This window comes from Rhineura floridana, chromosome 11, assembly GCF_030035675.1.
Source record: "Rhineura floridana isolate rRhiFlo1 chromosome 11, rRhiFlo1.hap2, whole genome shotgun sequence".
NCBI lineage: Eukaryota > Metazoa > Chordata > Lepidosauria > Squamata > Rhineuridae > Rhineura > Rhineura floridana.
In genome coordinates, this window is record NC_084490.1 from 73,654,005 (window position 1) to 73,675,783 (window position 21,779).

The window sequence follows — 21,779 nt, forward strand, 5'->3', positions numbered from 1 at the left end:
TGGTCTGTGCAAGCCCCAGCCAAGGATCAGGCTTTTGGTAAACCAAGAAAATATTTATTTTTAAACACCAGGAAATAACAAGATTACTTATAGTATATTTAACAAGCATATGGTTTCATATATTGTGTAACTCTTTATGTTTCTAGTCATATATAATTTGCCTCAATACCAGCCAAATATAATCCAACCCACAACAACCGACCCACAACCAACTGTCATCCTCTCATTTATACCTTCAGCCACTCAAACGCTCAGCCAATCATCATCCAGCATTCTAGCCCATGTACTCCCCCCTCTCACTCAATCCACTTACCATGTATACTTTAATAAACCCGCACTTACTATATTTACAGTTATCAAAATACAGGGGCATCACAGAGAGCATTGCAGTAATCTAACTTGGAGGTGACCAGAGTATGGACAACTGAAGCCAGGTTATCCCTGTCCAGATAGGGGTATACCTGGGCCACCAACCGAAGTTGGTGGAAGGCACTCAGTGCCACCAAGGCTACCTGAGCCTCAAGTGAGAGAGATGGTTCCAGAAGAACCCCCAAGCTACAAACGTGCTCCTTCAGGGGGGGGTGCAACCCCATCCAGGACAGGTTGGACATCTACCACCCAGTAAGAAGAACCACCCACTAGCAGCATCTCAGTCTTGTCTGGATTGAGCCTCAGTTTATTAGCCCTTATTCAGTCCATTGTCGCAGGCAGGCACTGGTTCAGCACATTGACAGCCTCACCTGAAGAAGATGGAAAGGAGAAATAGAGCTGCCTGTCATCAGCATACTGATGGCAACGCACTCCAAAGCTCCGGATGACCGCACCCAACAGTTTCATGTAGATGTTGAACAGCATGGGGGACAGAACTGACCCCTGCAGAACCCCATACTAGAGAGTCCAGGGTGCCGAGTAATGTTCCCCAAGCACCACCTTTTGGAGCCGACCCGCCAAGTAGGAGCGGAACCACCGCCATGCAGTCCCTCCCACTCCCAACTCAGCCAGTCTTCCCAGAAGGATACCATGGCCGATGGTATTGAAAGCCGCTGAGAGATCAAGGAGAATCAACAGAGTCACACTCCCCCTGTCTCTCTCCTGACAGAGGTCATCATACAGGGTGACCAAGGCTGTTTCCATGCCAAAACCAGGCCTGAAACCCGATTGAAATGGATCCAGATAATCGGTCTCATCCAAGTGTGTCTGGAGCTGGTCTGCCACCACTCGTTCAAGGACCTTGCCCAGGAATGGAAGATTTGCTACCGGCCTATATTTATTAAAGTTTTCTGGGTCCAGGGAGGGTCTCTTCAGGAGTGGTCTCACTACCGCCTCTTTCAAGCAGCCAGGGACCACCCCCTCTCACAGAGAGGCATTAATCACTTCCCTGGCCCAGCCAGCTGTTCCATCCCTGCTAGCTTTTATTAGCCAAGAAGGGCAAGGATCTAGCAATTGCAAGTACTTGTGGAGGAAAAACATTATCTTGACCCATTTCAGTCTGGGTTCAGGCCTGGTTATAGGCCCGAATTAGCCTTAGACACCCTGATGGATGGCTTCGGAGAAGCACAGGGAGAGGACAACCCTGTTATTCTTACTTGATCTTTCAGAGGCTTTTGATACCATAGACCATGGCATCCTTCTAAGCTGACTTAGTGAGACAGTTATTGGAGGCATTGTTTTAAAGTGGTTCCAATCCTATCTCCAGGATTGGTTTCAGAGAATAGCATTGAGGGATTGTCTTTTGCCCCCCTGGCAGTTGTGCTGTGGGGTGCAGCAGGGTACCATCTTGTCCCCAATGCTATTTAATGTATATATGAAGTCATTGGGAGCAGCCATTAAGAGATTTGGAGCCAGGTGTCATCAGGACGCTGATGATACCTAGCTGTATTATTCTGCAACATCTGAATCAGGAGAAGCTGTTCAAGTCCTGGACTCGGTGGTGGGCTGGATGTGGGTCAGCAAACAGACTCTGAATTGTGGCAAGACAGAGGTGTTGTGAGTGGGTGGGGGCTTCCCAAGTCTGGATAATTGGCCAATTGTCTGCTTTGGGTGGGGTTGTACTCCCTGTGAGGAGCAGGTTCCCTGAATCCATCTTTGTCACTAGAGGCCCAGGTAACCTCAGTGGCTAGGAGTGCCCTTTACCGTTGTCCTCCATGTGGTGGTAACCTCCAGGGTAGATTACTGAAATGTGGGGCTGCCCTTGAGGTTGGTCTAGAAGCTGCAGCTAGTGCAAAATGTTGCAGCTCAAGTGGGGGAGGTTATTGCCAACATGTTACCACATTGCTGAAAGAATTGCACTGGCTGTCAATTGGCTACGAGGCCAAGTTTAAGGTGCTGGTTCTGGTATATAGCCCAATACATCTTGGGACCAGGATGCCCAAAAGACTGTCTCACCCCTTATATCCCAATCAATCATTGCATTTTGCAGGTGAGGGTCTCTGGCAGACACCATCTTATCAGGAGGCCCATTTCACACAATAAAGGAATCAGGCCTTTAGTTTGTGGCATCTACCCTTTGGAATTCTCTCCCATTAAATATTAGACCATTTTTTCTATTGTCTTTTTAGTGCTTACTGAAATCCTTCCTCTTTCAACAAGTCTTTTAAGTAGGGATCTTTCCAAGTCTGTATCTGTATTGGAACTGTTTTTAGATGTTTTAATTGTTTAATTACTTGTGTGTTTGTTGCCCCAGGCTCCTTAAGAGGAAGGGAAGGATCTAAATTTAATAAATAATAATAGAACCACCTTTACAGGATGCTATAAAGATTGCTGAAATAAAGTGAAGCACTTTGAACACTCAAAGTGCTATATAAATTCTAAAGATTATTGTAGCCTGGTCAGGCACTACATCTCCTTTGGTAATTGGTCATGGGGCTGGACACAAATCCGGCTTGACAATACTGGGAGCTACATTCCACAAACAATGTAAATGCGCATGTAAACAAACCCTCAGAGAAGAGATATGGAAGGAGATGAGTGGCTGCATACAGATGAATCTGTTGTACAACACTTGACGATTCAAGACTGATGGTCAAATGTGATTTCCCTCTGACCCACCCTAGTTCCTCCATTTCAGATAGAATTCAGGCATGTAATATGCTGGAACATGTCTGTGAAATAACTCATTACAGGGAACATATCCCCAAAGAACAGTTGAATTCTGTGAAAATTAATTCATAAATTATGGGGGGGGGATTGTGTATTCTGCACTTTAAAATTAGTTTGCATGATTTATCCTGGTTTTGTCACAAGGGGAGAGAAGATATGCAGCCCACTGAAGCCCAGGTCTGAATATCTGAAATCTTATTCAGTCATTCTTCTAGTCAACTTGGCTTCTAAAGGTAAACACTGATTTTGGAAGGCATGTAATTGAATTTTTTCTGTTCTGGACCTAGGATGCTTGTGCACACATGAACTATTTTTAAAGAAAAAACTGAAGAGGTCTTCTGTGCAATATGTATTATTATGATCAAGAATACCATTAATGTAATAGAGCAAGAGAAACAAAAGAAACCCAGGTTCTGTCCAGAGGAGTTTCCAAGCTAAAATTCAATAATGGGGGAGGAAATAAGTAGCAGAGGATGAATAAGAATGCTGTTAGAGGGGGTGCTAGGCACTTAAAAGACTTGGAGTACAGGCACATGCTGCAAATACTAATCCCTGAATGACGTTAATGGTTGCCCAGTATCTATCACTGCCTTCAGATAATGTGATTATGGGAGCAAAGGTATGCTTACTTTCTGCCAGGAAATGTTCTATGCTATGTATTAAGGCAGCCTTCCTCAATCTGGTGCCATCCAGATGTTTTGGACTACAATTCCCATCAGCCCCAGCCAGCACAGCTATCTGGAGGAGACCCCACATTGAGGAAGGCTGCCTTAAGGCAAAGACCAGTGGTACACAGGCTGAAGGTGGTGTGAGAGTGTGTTTAAATTAAGAGATTTACAAAGTCTGAGACAATCAAGTTTCTTGGCATGGGGGAATTCTTTACAGCTCTGACACTTGCCAAAGAAAGCTATATTTTTACATGTGGTAGGCTCATTATCGATGACCTGTTGCAGTCAGGGTTTCAGGTAGGAGGAGATTTTAGCTGGGCCTTTCCTCCTTGAAGACGTTGCATCTGACATGAGATCATTGAGGTAGGAGTGGCTTTAGGTATAGCACAGTGTGGAGGAGAGCCTGGCTGGGAGTCCAGAGTCTGTGAGTTCAAATCCCCACTTGTGTCTCCTGGGCATCAAGGGCCAGCTAAAGATCACCCCCACAGGGAGTGGCTCAGGGGTTACGTGCCCTGACACCTGTGCAGCTGTGGGCAAGCTGCAGAGTCCCAAGCAGCTCAGTTGCCCCCCAGCTGGCAGTTGCGGACAAGGACGGGGCTGGCTTGTGCAGCTGTGGCAAGCTGGGCAGGCCCAAGCCATCTGGGGAGGCCTAGTCTCAGAGGGAGGCAATGGTAAACCCCCTCTGAATACCGCTTACCATGAAAATCCTATTCATAAGTCGGGATCGACTTGAAGGCAGTCCATTTTCCATTTTATAATTGTCCCCGCCGAAAATCTGTGAAATTGATTTAGAAGCTTGTTGAAAGAGTCACTTATATCGAAGTGCTATTCAATTACAAAGTATCATCATGTGATGACATCGGAGACGGCTACCTTAGAATTTCAGTATCCATTTTTGCCCCCCCCCGGCTATTAAGCCGTAAGTCGCCCGTCGCTGCCTGTCTGGGTTTGTTTTCCCTCCAGCCTTTCTCGCGCTCTCCCTTATCTCCCGCCAGGGATGTTTGAACTCCAACGCACTGTCGAACCCATCAGCGCGGTGGGTTGGGAAGTCGTGACAATGGGCTCAGAGTGTTTTTCCACTCAGGCCTCGTGCCCTTTTCAAATTGGATGTGGAAACGGAGAGGTGCTTAGGCCAGATTCGCCGGCTTCAAGGGATTGGGACGCCGAGCGGCGTTTTGCCGCAGCTGGGGCAGATGGCGCCGCAGCAGCCACGCCTTCCTCCTGCCGGCGAATAGCGAGGCGCGCTTTCTCTTTCCAAAGGAGCAGGGCAAAACGATCGATCTCAGCTGGGAAGAAAGCGCAGAGAGGTGAGCCTGGCAGACGGCGGACAAAACCCAGCCCGCGGCTTCCCTCCTCCTCCACCACGTGGAGATGAGAGGTAACCTCGGGCGGCTGGACCTGACCATCGGGGAGGGGGTGAATCCTATCTTCCTAGTGGAAAGAAGAGGAAAGCTCCTTCCCTTCCCCGGGCGCCCTCCCCTACACGAGAAAGGAAAGAGTCCCGATCCTCCAAACCGAGCAAGTATGCCATTGCCGCCCGTCCCAGTGCCTCCGACCCGGCTTTCGGTGGCGAGACCAGCACTCCTGTTTCCCAGCAGAGACGGGTTTGGGTTGTCCATATCACGATACACTTCCACAAAATCGAATAAAAATCGGGACATCTCAGCGATCTGCAAGCGCACACAGATGCCGCCGCCGCCGCCCCTTCCCCATGCTCCATCTCTACTACAGTGTGCTCTACTCGGTCGGACTCGGGCAGTGCCCTCCGGCGTTGAGCACCTTAGCCAGATGGATCTGCTAGGGAAGCTCCGCCCCTGGACCGCTTGGGGTGGGGGGTGGGTGCAAAGCATAAAGGTGGCTGCAGTGGCGGAGTGGCCGACCCCTGCCGGCAGTGCGCAGTTGGGCAGGCATGTGCAATACGACATCTAATACCTGCTGCCGCCAACTCAAGATGCTCCGACAGGCGCCTTTTAATTCTGCCAGATTCCTCGGGCATTAGTTGTCCATTTAGCTTATCCAGGGTGCCACTCGGACCAACAAACGTAGCAGGCTAATCTTCCGGAGATCCCACTGCCAGCACTTTCGAACAGCACTTTACCAGCACTCTGCCCCGATGGGCTTGGAGGTGATGAGGTTGGGGTATCCTTGGGGGCTCCTTTTGGGACTTCTCCTTCTCCCTGCCGTAGCAGGAACTGAAGAAAGCTCGCCAGAGCATGGCAGTCAGGGTTTCCAGATCGTCACTTTCAAATGGCATCATGTCCAGACACCTTATATCATCGTCCTTTGGATCTTCGTGGCCAGTCTGGCCAAGATTTGTAAGTCTGAGACATCCTCTAAGCATTGTTCCCCCACCTCTGCCCTGCACTCTTTTATACTGTCCCTTGGCAAATTGGTGCCTCTTAAACTTTGAGGTTGATTGTTCTTGAACTGAATTGGTGTTTCTTGACTTTAGGGATAGTTTGTCCCACTAAAGGATACAGAGCATACAATTATGTTATTGCTCAGGTATTGCTACCTGGCACTGGGACTTAGTATCTGGCACATGGTCCTTTGTTTTGCTTATCAGTGTCTTCAGGTCCTGGGATGAGGCCAGGAAGAAAGACCACTTTGCAAATCAGTGTGGTTCAATGTCAGAGTTGCTAGGGTAAAATCCCCCAAACCTGGGATGCTACGTACCTGTACTGTTCCATATATGTAGCTGTATGGCAATGAATGAAAAGTCCTTTTTTGATTTACGAAGCATCTCCGACTGGCTCCATTATGGAATAAAGGACATTGCTTTCCTTCAAAAGTTGGGGGAGGAAGAGCGTAATCTGGCAGTTTTAATCTATTGGAATTAGAGGAGAGATCATCGTGTGCATGTGGTAAAAGGATCTCATGTTGTGGGGGAGAAGAGGAAGACCTGTACTTTGGGACATTGAAGAGTTGCTGTCGATCAATCCTGTGGCAGGATTTCCAAATAAAAAGCTCTGGAGATTGGGGAGAACGTGATGTTAGAACATGTTCTTTGCTTGTAGAGGCCCCTTGTTCAGGCCCTGTCATTGCCAATCAGAAAGATCTGATACAGCAGGACTGAAAAGGTCCCTGCCCGAAAAGACATCCAGACTAGACGGTATTGGGGTAGATGGACCAATGGCTTGGACCAGCCTATGTTGTTTATATGGGAAGCTGTCCCACAGAATCTGAGGTGGCTCAAGATATCCTAGTGTCAAAGGCAGAAAAACCAAATCCAACCCACCCACCCCCGGACAAATAAATGAAATGACTGATCATTTGCTGTCTTTCAGTCATACTCCAAAATAAACTTACTCTGCTAATGCCAAGCTAGCCTTTTGCACTGCAAAGAATTGTGTCCAAGGAGCTTATGCAGGAAAACTTCCCAGTTACATTATTCAGGTTTCTTTTTAAACTTGGCAGTTAGAATTTCCCTGTGCATATTATTATTAAAATCTGAGCAGTTTTGTACTGATGATCCTGGATTATAATATTCAATGCTTAGTTGTGATGCTGTTGGACTGTGGTGTTATAATTTCATAGTACCATACGCTACCTATTTTACATTGACTGCTTAGTCTCATGTGTCTAGGGCCACCAGCTTCCTCTGCATTTTGTATATCAACACTATAGAACAATTCACATTTTTCTTTTTAAAACTCAGGTAAAAAAGGTAACCAAGTTTCAGTGGCAAAATGCATGTGTTGTACCAACAAACATGAGTAGTGCATGTATATTTAAATGGCCAGGAAATGGAAATGGACTGCCTTCAAGTCGATCCCGACTTATGGCTACGCTATGAATAGGGTTTTCATGGTAAGTGGTATTCAGAGGGGGTTTCCATTGCCTCCATCTGAGGCTAGTCCTCCCCAGCTGGCTAGGGCCTGCTCAGCTTGCCACAGCTGCACAAGCCAGCCCCTTCCTTGTCCGCAACTGCCAGCTGGGGGGCAACTGGACTTCTTGGGACTATGCAGCTTGCCCATGGCTGCACAGGTGGCAGGGCACGTAACCCCTGAGCCACTCCCTGTGGGTGTGATCTTTAGCTGGCCCTTGACAGCCAGGATTTGAACTCACAGACTCTGGACTCCCAGCCAGGCTGTCCTCCCCACTGCATACCAGCTGTAAATGGCCAGGGATTCCTGCAGTAAACCCAGAAGCAGGGGCTGATTTAACTGGTGGTGTTTGTGTGTGTATTTTGGCATTTTAAAGTCTGGTATTTTTTGCACTTGACTTTAAAGTGTGGTTTGGCTCTGGGTTTAGGAAGTTGGTGAAATATAATATGGGGAGACTGTTGCAGTTCTTGATCTCTATTATTATAATTGTCATTATTATAATGGTTATTATATATGCATAAAATAAAACCACACACAGTACTTTCCTCCTGCCTTGTCTTAGTGATCTGTACAACAACCCTGTAAGATAGGCCAGTATCAGTCTACCTAGATTCAGATGGGACTGGGGCAAGGTTGAGCCTAAGGTCGCCTAGGCTGAACTGAGATTTGAACTAGGTATTGCCATCTCATAATTCCTGTTCTTAACCAAAGCACCACACCTATTCAATGTACTGGTAGCTAAAGAGACAACATGGTTTATATACATGTTAAAATTCAGATTTGGGAGGGTAAGCAAAATATGAGACTGGCTATTACTCTCAGCGAGTGAGCCCAGGGTTTCTTTATATAATAATGTTATGCATTTGTGTGTGGGAGTGTGTGAGAAAGAGAGAAGGGAGGGTGAGAGAGAAGATCTCTTACTTGTGCATGCTGACCTGTATAGCTATATCTTGCACATGTGACTGAGTAATGAATACACTTGGAGTTGCAATATGTCTGTTTTAGAGAATAATATGTTACTGACAAATTCTGTTAAGTACCAAGTTTTTACTCTGGCACTGGTTATCTTCTGAAACACAAAAAATTGCAGCTGGGATTTCAGGCTTTCCGAGGCAGCGCTCCACTTTCCTGAACCTACACTCCCCTCCCTTTAACTTTTTGCCATTTGAGTTTGCCACAGCCTTACTGATGTTTCTCACAGGAAGCACATATACGATGGGCAAATGAATAGGTGTTTTTGGTTAAATCAAGGCTTGTTGGCGCAATGCTACCCTTCACTCCTTCTGTACTTACTGTGGAAAACATCAGAAATAACATCAATGCAGCTGGAACAGACATGATGTGTGAAGCAACTTTGAGGGGTGGGTCCTGTACTATCTCAAATGCATTTAGCCTTTGGTACATTTTCTTAATCCCTATTCCATTACCCATGGCATACAGTGCTAAAGCTTGGCCTTTAATTCTTTTGATGAATATCCATGACATGTAGGTGCAAAGGTCAAAGACAAAAAAAGGTCAAAATTGTGGGATTAAAGGGAAGGGATTGGAGCCAACAGAAGGGGGAGTGATACTACATATTTTTAGCTCAACATGCTAGCCTCCAAGGTTAATTCGAAAACAATTAACAATAATAAAATTACCAGACAATATTCACTCCTGGGCAGAAATCTCTGAAAAGAAGCTAGAGAAAGTGAAGCTACTCACTTCTGGTGCAGTGCACTGGGCTTAGCCTTGAAAATGGAAATGGACTGCCTTCAAGTCGATTCCGACTTATGGCGACCCTATGAATAGGGTTTTCATGGTAAGCAGTATTCAGAGGGGGTTTACCATTGCCTTCCTCTGAGGCTGAGAGGCAGTGACTGGTCCAAGGTCACTTAGTGAGCTTCATGGCTGTGTGGGGATTCGAACCCTGGTCTCCCAAGTCATAGTTCAACACCTTAACCACTACACCACACTGGCTCTCTCTGCAGCCGATTTTGTTATCTGCTCATCCTTCCCTCTTCCTCTTCCACTTCTGTACGTGTAGGGGTGAATTCAGTTCTCATTGCAGAGCCAAAGTAGAGGAGAGATGATGGGATTCTTGACAGTGCCACATTATAACATCCTTTGTGTGGTCTCTAAAAAGGCTTCTTTCCAAGACAGCTTCTACAAATAGGAACGTTCACTACTGGCTTGGTGAAGGTGCAAACGTGTGTGTTCACTGCCCTGAGAAATTTCACTAAGGGCCAAATTAGACATTATACAGGAGATGTGTGAATTTATTTATTTACTCATTTATTTATTGTATTTGTGTACCGCCCCATAGCCGAAGCTCTCTGGGCAGTTTACAGTAACTAAAAACATTAAAAACAAATATACAAATTTAAAACATCTTTTAAAAACAATTTAAAACACAATTTAAAAAATGTAAAACAATTTAAAAACACATGCTAAAATGCCTAGGAGAAGAGGATGCCCCAACTTCCTCCCCCACTTATATTTTAGCCACAGTGTGTGCATGTGTATGAACACATTTGTTTTCAGAGTAGTAGCAACAGGAGGGGGGAGGTGTATGTGTGTTAATTTATTTTCCTGCTGTGCCATTTTTCTTCATAATTCTATAATTCATAAACCATTCCAACACTACTGGTTGGTTAGAAATGATACTATTTCTGTGTTTGGAGTATCTGCTAAGCTGTCCAAGGCCTTAATCACAGACTACGTCACTCTGTGAAACAATTTCAGGCCTATATCATCATCATCAATAGTAATAATAATAATAATAATATTTAGTGGTAGTAGCAGCATCCTCTATTCTTGTTAAGAGGTAAGTTTGATCAACCCTTCAGACAGTAAAGTCCGTGTAGGGGTTGGAAGCAGCAACATCTTTTCCTCATGGCTCTCAACCATGCCAACAGAAGAAAATGTCAACATTTTGGAAACTTCTGGAGTTGTGTGTTCTATATGCTTCCTTGCAAGGTGTAATAATTATTTTGGCATACCTATCCTAAAGCATGATACTTCTGGTGCATATTGTGTGATATGACCATAAAGGACATGTTTGTGAGGCTATAGGCATGGGGAGATTCAGGGATTTCCACGGATCCTTCCCAGAATTCTCAACTTTCATTAAAAAAAAAAGTATGGGCATGGCCCAGCCAAAGTAAACTCAACAAAGTTCCATTGGTTGCAATGTGATAATTAAATAAATGGTTAAGGGTGCAATCCAACTCGTATTTATGCCAGGCTGAGGAAAGTTGAATATGGTGGACCCCCGGCTGAGCCAGCAGAACCAGGCTCAGCCACAGTGGAGCTGGGGCCCTGCTGATTCAGCCAGGAGTCCGCCAGGAAAGCCTAGCCCAGTGTAAGGCCCCAAAAAGGGGCATTCGGGAGCATGTTGGAGGAGGGGGTAGGAGGGGACTTACGCAACTTCCAACTCCCATTTGGAGTGCTCCCGCAGATCTCAATCTGGGCTAAAGTTATGCCAAGGAAAAGGTCGGTCTAAGAAAATAATTACAATGGAAGTCTGTGGAGAGTGCTTACTCCCCAGTAGGGGTATTTGTGAGAGTTGGCTTTTACTTTCCGGTCCCTGTGTGCATTTCCCAGCTGAGCCTGTGTTCAACCGGCCCAGAGCCACCCAAACAGCAATTGGATGCCATGAACCTTCCCAATGGCTCCTCCTCCACCAGCACCCCTTCCGCCAGTTTCTCATGAGTTGGATTGCTCTGCCCAGTTGCCATCCTAACACCCCTACTTGGGAGTTCATCTCACAAAACTAAGGAGGACTTACTCCCAAATAGACATGCACTGTAAATCTCTGCCACATAGATCAATGTAAATAAATCAACTGAAAAGTGTGTGACTACAGTTGGATAGTACACGAAGTATCAAATAACAAGTTGCATGCAGTTGTTTGTCATTTTTCCTATATTTTTCAGAAAAAAAGCTGTAAGATCATGACATCAGGTGCAGTGGGTGGAAGAAGGTTTTCCTGGCTTGCTGTTTTTGTGCTTAAAATCGCCTACTGATCCTGATTTTCATCCTGTTAGGGAAAATCTTTTGTGTGGGAAAAGGGCTTGGGGAAAGATACATACTTATATATTATGGTCCAAAATGTTTACTTATGAAGGTATATAAGAGAAAATATGCAGGCATATTCTACTCAGTTTTGCAGTAATGAGTAACCTGCTTCTCACTTTCAGTGTTCTGGCAATGACTGATACAAATTTGGGCATTTATTTTTAATTTTTGTTTAAAATGTGAATACAAATATTCAGTAAATTAAATGCAGTTGAAGATATTTGACTAGTGCTACCAGCACATCTGATAGCTGTGGTATGCTTACAGTGTGCAATCCTATGCATGTTTACTTGAGAATAAATGATATTTATTTGCCTGTGCCTAGGACTATGGTCTTATTCTTCTGAACTGAAAACATTTATATTGATAAACAAAGTCCATACCCCACAGCAAACTGTTACTCTCATGTACACTGTCTGGCTCCGGGCCTGCTCCTTCATGTTGGTTTTGTGGATGTATGATTAGAAGAAGGATTTTTCCATCCTTGGAGAAGGCACAAGTACTGGTTTCACGTGGCTTACTATCTTATCAATGAAGCATATAGCTTTGCTGCATCAGATATCTTTTAAATCTGTACTTTGGCTATAATAAGCATACAGTAATAAATAAATATATTTGCCTGGAATTTCTTGAAGCCTAGACTTGCCAAGTTAGTCCTTCCAGTCTTAGGGCTTATGCAAACAATGCTTGTGTTAAGTTTCCTTACTGTAAATGGATGCCTGTGATCATATTTAGTTTCCATCTGACTAATTTAATGTATTCAGAAGACTTGTTAGGTTGTATCCTCCCCTCCTTTGTCTCCACCTCCTCCTAGTCATGCACATGCAAGGGCACAACTAAACTTTTCTAGATGCAAGTCTTAATTATTTACAGAAAGAAATGAGATCCTAAAGCAGCACAGCTCTACATGGTTCACGTTACATCCCACAGATAATGCGGCATCTATTCACAGCAGCAAGTTGTATTTACATAAGGAATCAAGATCTGCTTCAACACGAGCACCATTTGAGCGAGTCTAAGTTTGAATCCCTTTTGGTGGTGGTTTTTCAGTACATTAAGTAAACAACAGATCCTTTTAATTATGCTAGTTTAGGATTGTTGGAATGCAAGATTTACTTGTTTCATTCACACACCCAATTACACATATTATGGAAAGGCACACAACCAATTGAACAATGGAGATAAAGAAAATAAAGATAAATCATGTGCAGTTGTATGTTGCCCAGCCATAAGGCATTATGAGTTTTAGAACATATATGTGAAGGATGATGGAAACCAAAAGGATAAACTAATTCCTCCAAAGAGTCTAGCTATCTTAGAATAACACTATGCTCTTGGACACAGTAGGTGTTTTGGAAGAAAAGCACCAAAAGGAGCAAACCACTGGATAAAAATATGCTGTAAGCCAGGGGTGAGCAACCTGTAGCCCTCAGCTAAATATCAAAATCCTTCTGCAAGCAAACAGTTCAGACCTCTGACAAGTGACCTGTCCCTTCCCCAACAGGCCACTGCTTAGAGAGGAAGAGGAAGGGAGAGAAGGAAAGGCCAGAAAGAGGGAGAGAAATGGGGTGGCCCCACCCATATTTGGTTCTGGCCACTTCCAATGATAGCTATAGCTCTGCCACCACCAGAATGTGGCCCCTCTCAGATTCTCCCCAACGGAATGTGGCCTTCAAAAGAAAAAAGGCAATTAATCAGAAGCTGGTAAAATGCAACAGCAAAATAATTAACTGAATCCTCTGTACAATAGCAAAGGTAATGGTTTCACTAAACTATTGATCTCAATGAAACCTGTGTGATCCAATACCAAAGTTGGCAAAGGCTTGTGCTATCACAAGTACTGCAACTGCTATCTCGCAGCTCCAGAGCCAAGAGGAAACACAAGGCACTAAGTGGAAACATTTTAAATGAAGGTACAAAGAACATGCAGGAGGAGGAAAAACAGGGTTACTTTGCTGAATATATTTGTTAGCAGTTACATAATATCATTATTGTTGATGTTGATACCTTCATAGCTGTGAGGCTAAATGACTGCCATGTGCTTTATGTGAGGCTGCCCTTTGTTTGGGAGCTTCAGTTGGTGTAGATAGACCAACTGGGCTATCTGTATTTATTCTTATTTTTGATATTTATTATATTTATTAGTTGCACACAAGTGCTTCAAAGTGACTGTGTGCCATGATTCGTCAAAAAATACAGGATGAAGGTGCAGAATATGCTACTGGGTGCTATTAGAGAATTCTACTCCTTGAGATTCTCAGCTTTCATTTATACAAAACCTTATGTTTCCATCTCATATGGCTGCAAATATATTTGTCATGACTCTAGCCACAATTAGGGGCCAGGACATTGACTCTGAGGAGGGGTTGTCAGAGAGATCAGTGGGGTCATGAAGTCATGCAGCTCTGCAGAGAAGCTAGCTGCTGACTTATAACTGAAGAAATCTCTGTGGCTTTTAAAAGTCTGGACACAGGAGCCAAGACTCCCTATGCAGACCAAACCCCATGCTGGAAACGAGAGCCTGAACTCCCTGAATAACTGCCACATCGTCTACTCAAAGCTGCAGGATCTTCTGGTCAGTGGTGGGTGGGACCTGGTGGAGCTGCTTGGTAGCCAAATAGGTTGCAGAGGCACAGCTAAGTTGTTCTGGTTTTCTTTGCTGGGATAGAAGTTGTGAGGCCTCCACCTGTTCTTATTATTTCCCTATCTTCTTTACAAAGAAACCATGGATACTGCAGTGATATAAATACTTAGCACCTAACAAAGTGTCTACCTGTGTTCAGAAGGGATCCCTGCTGTCAGAATTTCTCGTGTTGGTTCTGTACATTAAATGTACATAAATGCACTTTACTCAGAAGTAAGGCCCACTGAATTCTATAGGGATTGCTCTCCAATAAGTGTGTACAGGATTACAAGCTGAATTAGTTAGTCTAAAGATGCTACACAGAACTATTAAGAAGGGAGCCCATAAATTTCCAGACTTATGGGAAAAGATTATTCCCCTCCAGCTTGTTCACTTCTACATCTTCTTTTCAGAATGTGGAATAAAATGAAGGGATATTAAGTGGGCCAGGACCAAGGAGATCAGGGTGAAATCACCATTCAGCTTTGAAGCTTACAGTGTGACCTTAGGGTGTCACTGTCTCTCAATATAGTCTACCTCATAGGGTAGTTGTGAGGATAACATGAAAAGGAGACCGGTGAATGCCACCTTGGGGGAATGGTGGAATGGATGATATTGATAATATCATAATATTGATGAATAATAAAAATAAAAAATCTATCTCCAGCATGCCTGTCCTAATTTTGAATTGAGGGTGGGGTGTGTGTGTGTGGGGGATCTGATTTAGAATGATGAAAAAACCCAGCATAAAAATAAAAGAAAAAAGAATCTGAGGTACAGCCAGGATACTCAGGCCTACAAACATTGGACTTAAGTACAGACTCTTGGCAAATCCAGTGTGTAGCTGTATGGTGGGACAGGCTTATCTGGGTGGGGTATGCAGGCAGGGTGCTATTCATGCCATCCTGGGCTCCTTCTAGGAGGAAGGGCAGGATATAAATAAATATAAATACTACAAATAGGCTCTGCACACTGCATTCTCACCAGAACCATTCTTTGCACCATCCTGCTGTTTATAATAGCATTTTAAATTTGCAAAAGTGTTTCATAATCTTTTTATCCTCACAACAACTCTGTAAAATATATCATAGTGCAATTTTAACAAGACAAGAAAAAAACAAAACCAGTACTAGCACCTTAAAGACTTACTTTTTCTTTGTGGGGGCTAGAGTCCCTTCATCAGATGCATCATACTTGGTAATGTATGATGCAATAATACATTTGCTAGACTTTATGGTGCTACTTGACTATTGGTTCATCTCTGTTTTGTAAGCCATAGCTAGTTGGTTACCCCTTTGACTGAAAATATACCAGAATAATATACCCAACACCATACAATGAGCCAATGACAGAGAAGAGAAATTTTAAATTAGGGTCCCAGATCCTCCAGTGGGTTTGTTTTGCTTTTGGCTTACTGAGAAGGAAAATGTACAGACAATATTCTATCCAATCATAGCACGATGCAGCCTAAAGTGTTTAACACCACCAATTCCTTCTTACAGACCACAGTCTCTTCTCATAAACTTGAGTAGGCGGAAGCATGATTAGGAACGATGAGCCTCAGAAATAAATGGCATGAGCACCAATGAGAAACCTTTGTATGTAATGAGATGATTCTACAACAGGTAAAGCAGCTGTGGGGAATCACTAGCCCACCACATGTTGTTGAATTAAAAATTCCCATCAGTCCTAACAGGCATTGTCAGTGGCTAGGTATGATGAGAGTTGTAGCTCAGCAACATCTGGAGGTCAAACGTTCTTCACACTAATCCAGTTTGTAATTCCTCCAAATAGCTGGAAAAGAGCACAAGAAGAGCTCTGTTGGGTCAAGCCAAAGGTCCATCTAGCCCAATATTCTGTTTTCACAGTGGCCAGCCAAAATGCCCATGGGAAGCCTGCAAGCATAACTAAGATTAACCCTTTTTCTATACCCAGTCTTTTCGTCCCCCCCCCCAAGAGCAAACAATGTTATGCCTAATACAAAAAATACAAATCCTGTTCAAGATAGCCAAGAAAACTTCTATTCTCTTCATGCATGTGTATCAAGAAGTTGCCAGGCTCACAGCATCCATTGCTGGCCAAAAGGAATTAATGTCCCAACATGCCTTTGAAAAAAGTCTCCCTTCTCCTACTCTCCCCCCCCCTTTCAGGAAAAGGAAGCTTTTTAATTCTATCAGCTTTGAATATTGGTAGACTGCAGCAGGATTGACAGACACGTAAAGAATCCCTTCAAATCCCCCCTGCCTTATCTATAAAAAGAAAAAGAAAAATAGTATAGGTAAAAAAAAATGAACATAGAAGAGACACACTGTGTGTTGAGTGATGCTCATTCACACAGATAGGCAGGTCAGTGAAAGAAAATAAACTCTAAGGCTGCTCAGGGAAGCAAACATTACTGGAGCCTGTCTCCCAGAAATGTGCTGTGTAGGTGTGGCCTTCAAGAAAACCAGTCTGCACATGCTCAGAGCATATAAATAATAATAGATCTACCATGACCACAGCCCTGTTAATGTTTTTCTGTGGCTGTATGCTAATACTTGTGTCCTGATTGGCTGGATTGCTATTAGACTACAAGAGAGAGTGGGAACCTGCAAAACTGCTGGTGCTAAGGTGCCCTCAACACTAGTAAAACACATTTTTATGTGGTTTTTCTGCCTAGAGATGGATGGGAGGATCTTCTGGCCACAGCAATATAGTTTTGGATTGTGATTGGCTGGGTGGTGCAGACAGCAGATTGGCTGGAGAATGGGGACAGAAATATCTCCAAGAGTCTTTCTAACCTAGTAGATCTGTCTCAACTGTTTTTGCCCCATCTCACCAAAGATGCTAACAGACCTGTTGGGGAAACAGACTAATGATAAAGTGCCAGATGTAAGATTCCCACTTCACGGAGAGGAGACAGAGTCTGGAGAAAACTGTAACAATATATCTGTATGGGGATATTCCATCCATATGGGGAAGTTCCAGGGCTTTTTGGACAAGTTATACGGCGCAGGACCACAATACCTGCTGGAACGCCTCTCCCGATATGAACCTGCCCATACACTACGTTCAACATCGAAGGCCCTCCTCCGAGTTCCGACTCATAGGGAGGCTCGGAGGATGGTAACAAGAACCAGGGCCTTCTCAGTGGTGGCCCCCGAACTGTGGAATAGTCTTCCCGATGAGGTGCGCTTGGCGCCGACGTTGTTATCCTTTCGGCACCAAGTTAAAACCTTTCTCTATTCTCAGGCATTTTAGTCTTTTAATTTTTAAATATGTTTAAAGTGATTTTAGATTTGTGGATCTCTATTTACATGTTTTCTATACTGAATTATAGGATTTTTATTGTGTATAATACTTTTCTGTTGTACACCGCCCAGAGAGCTATGCTAGTCGGGCGGTATAGAAATTCAATAAATAAATAAATAAGTTGTTTTGCCATGTGGGAGCTTCTCTGTCCCCTGTTCCTGCTTCTGCTTCAGGATCTTACTTTGGTGCCTCTTCTAGGATGCCTCCCTGCGCATTGGGTAGACTCTCCTTGCCTGCTGACTTCTGGTGACTTGTTGGATGAACTCAGCCTAACCCCACCCCACAGTTTTTGATTAGCTAGGACTGGACAAATGTGTCCTGAAATCTCAAAAGCCAGAGAATGTGCAGAATAAATCTGAAAGTGGTTGGAGGTCCTCCATCGTTCCTTGTTCCTCCCTTCATTAGAAAAATCAGAATTAATGTCACAGAATAAATTATGCACAACAAAGCATGCAAGTTTGTTCAGTTTGCATAATGTATACAGTTCACAGAATTCAACTATTTTGGTGATGTAATGTTTGTTTTTTGAAGCATACCATATGCATAGCTTGGCAAAGTTAAAGGTGTTTGTTGTAATGTGGGCCCAGTATCTCTTGTCCTCCATTATGTCCTAGCAGACAAGTCACGTCTCCTCTTGAATACGCAAAGAACAGAATAGGCTTTGTCTAGCAGAGAGTGGGAAAATCTGGAGGTAGTTAACACTGGTATCAAATCATCTCCTTGATGGACTGTGACTGATTTGTGATTCGCTGGCCGCAGCCACTTGTCAGGGATGGCCCACCTGGGTCACAAACTCTTTAAAAGATTATTTTTAAAGATGACTGCTGCTATATAGTCATTTGTCCCTCAAAGTCTTTCAATTTGATAATCTACTCTGGAACATTACATGTGAGCAGACCAGAAGCCTGTTTGTAAGTAGCTACGATAGATAGATTTGAACAAAAACATTATTTTAAATATTTTCTTGAAGCAACATTCTGCATCTTCCACTTATCCTCTTGCTGTCTTTTTTATTTTTAAAAAACTTCATAAAACTGGTTGTTGGAGTCTTGGGTGCATTTCTGCCAGACTTAAAGGGAATTTCCCCCTCATGTGCCTAGATCAATTTGATTCATGTTGTGTTTATATATAAGTGCAGTTTGACAGAGAAAAGCAAGCTACTTTGGGTTCAGGGAAGTGCTGGGTACTTTTTCTGCCTGCACTCCTAAGTATTGGCCTTGAATCTCTGGAAATCGCTCCTGCTTGGGGATAGAGAGATCCTAAAGGGAGTATGGTGGCAGTTTACCTGAGGGTCTCTGGCATGACCAGCTGACCCAGACTGGCAATTGTGAAAGGGAGTAAAATATCTCCCCCCTACCTTCCGTTACAATGGTTTTAACCCAGAAAGTCCTTTCTGGCTTGAACTGTACATACCTTAGGGGGCCTTCTCCCTTGTGATCTACTACAATAAGAACTGACTTCTGGATCAGACCAAGGTCCTTTTTAATGAAGCACTCTTGTCTCCAACAACTAGATACTGCTGGGAAGCTCACAGAGGAAGATTGGCTAGATGTGCAGGCTGTGACCATCTGTCTCATTGTATGGTGCCAATATGGCTCTTAGAGCTGAAGAAATCACTTTCCCCTATGGTCATGGCATAGTTAAGTTGTACCCTGAATGCTGCAAGCTAGTCAGCTTTAAACTTTCTACCTTCTCTACATAGATTTTGGTGACAAGGAGCTCCTGCACATCTGCCGTGGAATCCCTATATGTTGCAGAGGATTCTGGGACATATTTTAGCCAGGGCTCACACTTAACTCATATGGGACACTGTCCAGGCCTCATGAACTGAGAACTTGCCCGGTAACATACTCAAAACTGCACTGAGGGGAAGATCAGGCATAGCAGCACTCAGTCTTTCAGCAGTTAGTATTTCATTACTGGCCTTATCAATGAGAAATCTCTGATAACTTCAGAGCAGGTGTGGGGAACCTTTGGTGCTCCAGATGTTGCTGAATGACAACTCCCATCATCCCTGATCATTGGCTATGCTTATTGGGGCTGATGGGAATTTTTGTTCAACAATATTTGGAGCATTAAAATTTCCCACACGTGCTTCAGAGGAACCTTAGGTTTCAGTGCAACATGGTTTGACAACCACTGTGGTAAGCAGATATTTTCCTGTACATCAGACGGATTGCAGCCTTTTTTCACAATGAACATAGCCTGGGGATGTTGTGACTTCTCTTCTTGCCACAGTGTTTGGACATGCTTGCCATGTTGATCAAAGCTGTATATTGTGAGTTACTATGTCCTCTCTCTTTGCCACCAAGAGCATGATGTGTCTGACCCACCTGATCCATATGGTTGGAACATACAAATGTTGCAGCACTTTGGAGGACTAGTCACTGTGTAGATGTGAGTTTTGGTGGCACCACTATCATAAACATAGCATATATTGGATTAATCTCAAGATCTAGGTCACCTGGGCATCTGGAAACTCGATTCTTGCATCTGCAAGATTTTTTAGCCCCAGCCTCAGTCTTCTATTTTCAGTATTTCCGTGTGGTGGCCTGATGTTTTTTTAAAAAAGTGGTCGACACCCATCACTTTTGATTTCCTCTAGTCTACAATAAATGAATTGTACTTCATTCACAGCTGTTGTTTTCTCAAGAACAGAAGAATACCTTGTTTTCATGCCTTGAAGTTTTGTACTGAGCTAAAATGTAATTAGGTGAAAAGGTATAGCTTTCCTTCTTGTTTCTCGTTTTCTTTTTTTGAGCCTGAACTAGTTCTTCTGAGTACATCAGAGCCAAGATAAATGATTTTCAATTCCTTGTTCTTTTCTTCAGAAGACAATGTGTTGATTAGCTCACTCAGAAGCACAGGCTCTAAGATCATGTTGTCATGAGTAATGTTTTATGGTACAGAGTAATGAGGTTACACAATTCTAAAGCAGTATGAAATGCGTGCTTTTAATTGTAGCACCTTAGAAATATATGGTTATGGATTTTTTAAAAATCATGTGTGGCTGCGGTAAGCTCACGGTCCAGCTTCTTGGTGGTTAACACACAATGATCCTACCTGATAATGTATTCTTACTAGGAGACCCCTCACAGAGCTACAATACTTAGCACCCTTAACAAACTACAGTCCTCAGGATTCTTTACGGAAAGCTGTGACTGTTAAAGTGGTGTAAGAGTGCTTTAAATGTGTCATGTGGATGCATCCTCAGTTTCAGTAACTTACATAAACTCACATATTAACATGAAGCATGCGTCCTTTGACATGCCATGAACACAGGTTTCCTTCTGGCAGGAAATAGGAAGAGTTCTGAAGATAAAAGTAGGTGAAAAGTTGGCCATTTTTATGCAGTGTTTCATGTTTAGACAGTTTTTAAGCATAGGGTCTGAACTCACAGTACTTTATCTCTGGTCCTTACTTCTTTTGCACACCCTCCACTTTTCCCTTATTCTAGCAGCCCAAATCATGCAACAATTTTTTTCCCAACTATCTACCAGCGCAACAAATAAGACACTTTCATTTTTAGTGCAGTTCGTCAATAAATTAAGGGAGGTGGTGAAGTGCTAAAGCAGGGGTGGGGAACCTCAGGCCTGGGGGTCAAATGCAGCCCCTCAGGCTTCTTTATCTGGCCATCAAGACTCTCTATCCAGGCCACACCCCACTTCACACTGTGAATGTTTTTGCCTTCCTGGGATGTGCCCTTAAATACTGATAATGCCTCTTGCTTTCCTGGATGGAGGACAGAGGTGTGTGCGCGCGCAGACACACACAGAGAAACTAGCCTACTGTAGAAAGGTAAAGTTCGTGTTTGTTGCTCCATCCACTCTTGCCTCTGACCCCATCCACTACTGGCCAGAAGGATGCTCAGAAGAGAATGTGGCCCTTGAGTTGAAAAAGGTTCCCCATCCTTGTGCTAAAGCAAGCATTTCCCTTGCCCAAACAGCTTCTGCCTTCCATTCTCCACCTCTGCAGACTCCACTCCTTTTCCCCAGTCTTGTTGAGCTAGGAGAAGGAGCCAATAATAAGAGTATCCAATTGCATTTAAGGTTTTGGGGAGGAAAGTTCAGGGAGAGGGGACTCAGCAACTGCATTTAAAAGAATACAATTTATGTCATTCTTTGCTTTGCTCAGTGGGAGCCTATCATCTTCTCTGTTTCCAGCATTCAGGTAGGAGTGCTATTAGCTATGAAGCCAAACAGCACCACCCAC

General features: G+C 43.8%; 1 protein-coding gene across 3 annotated transcripts in view; it reads left to right on the forward strand.

Moving 5' to 3' along the window:
• Window positions 1-5,039: 5,039 nt before the first annotated feature.
• The window catches only part of SLC9A3 (solute carrier family 9 member A3), a 71,115-nt gene continuing 54,375 nt past the window's right edge, over window positions 5,040-21,779 (forward strand). For 2 of the 3 annotated variants that reach the window (XM_061589695.1, XM_061589696.1), the window contains exon 1: window positions 5,040-6,082. In XM_061589695.1, coding sequence (XP_061445679.1) covers window positions 5,881-6,082 — 202 coding nt within the window. In that variant the 5' untranslated portion in view covers window positions 5,040-5,880. The remainder of the gene's footprint in view (window positions 6,083-21,779) is intronic. The other variant, XM_061589698.1, reaches the window with a different exon arrangement.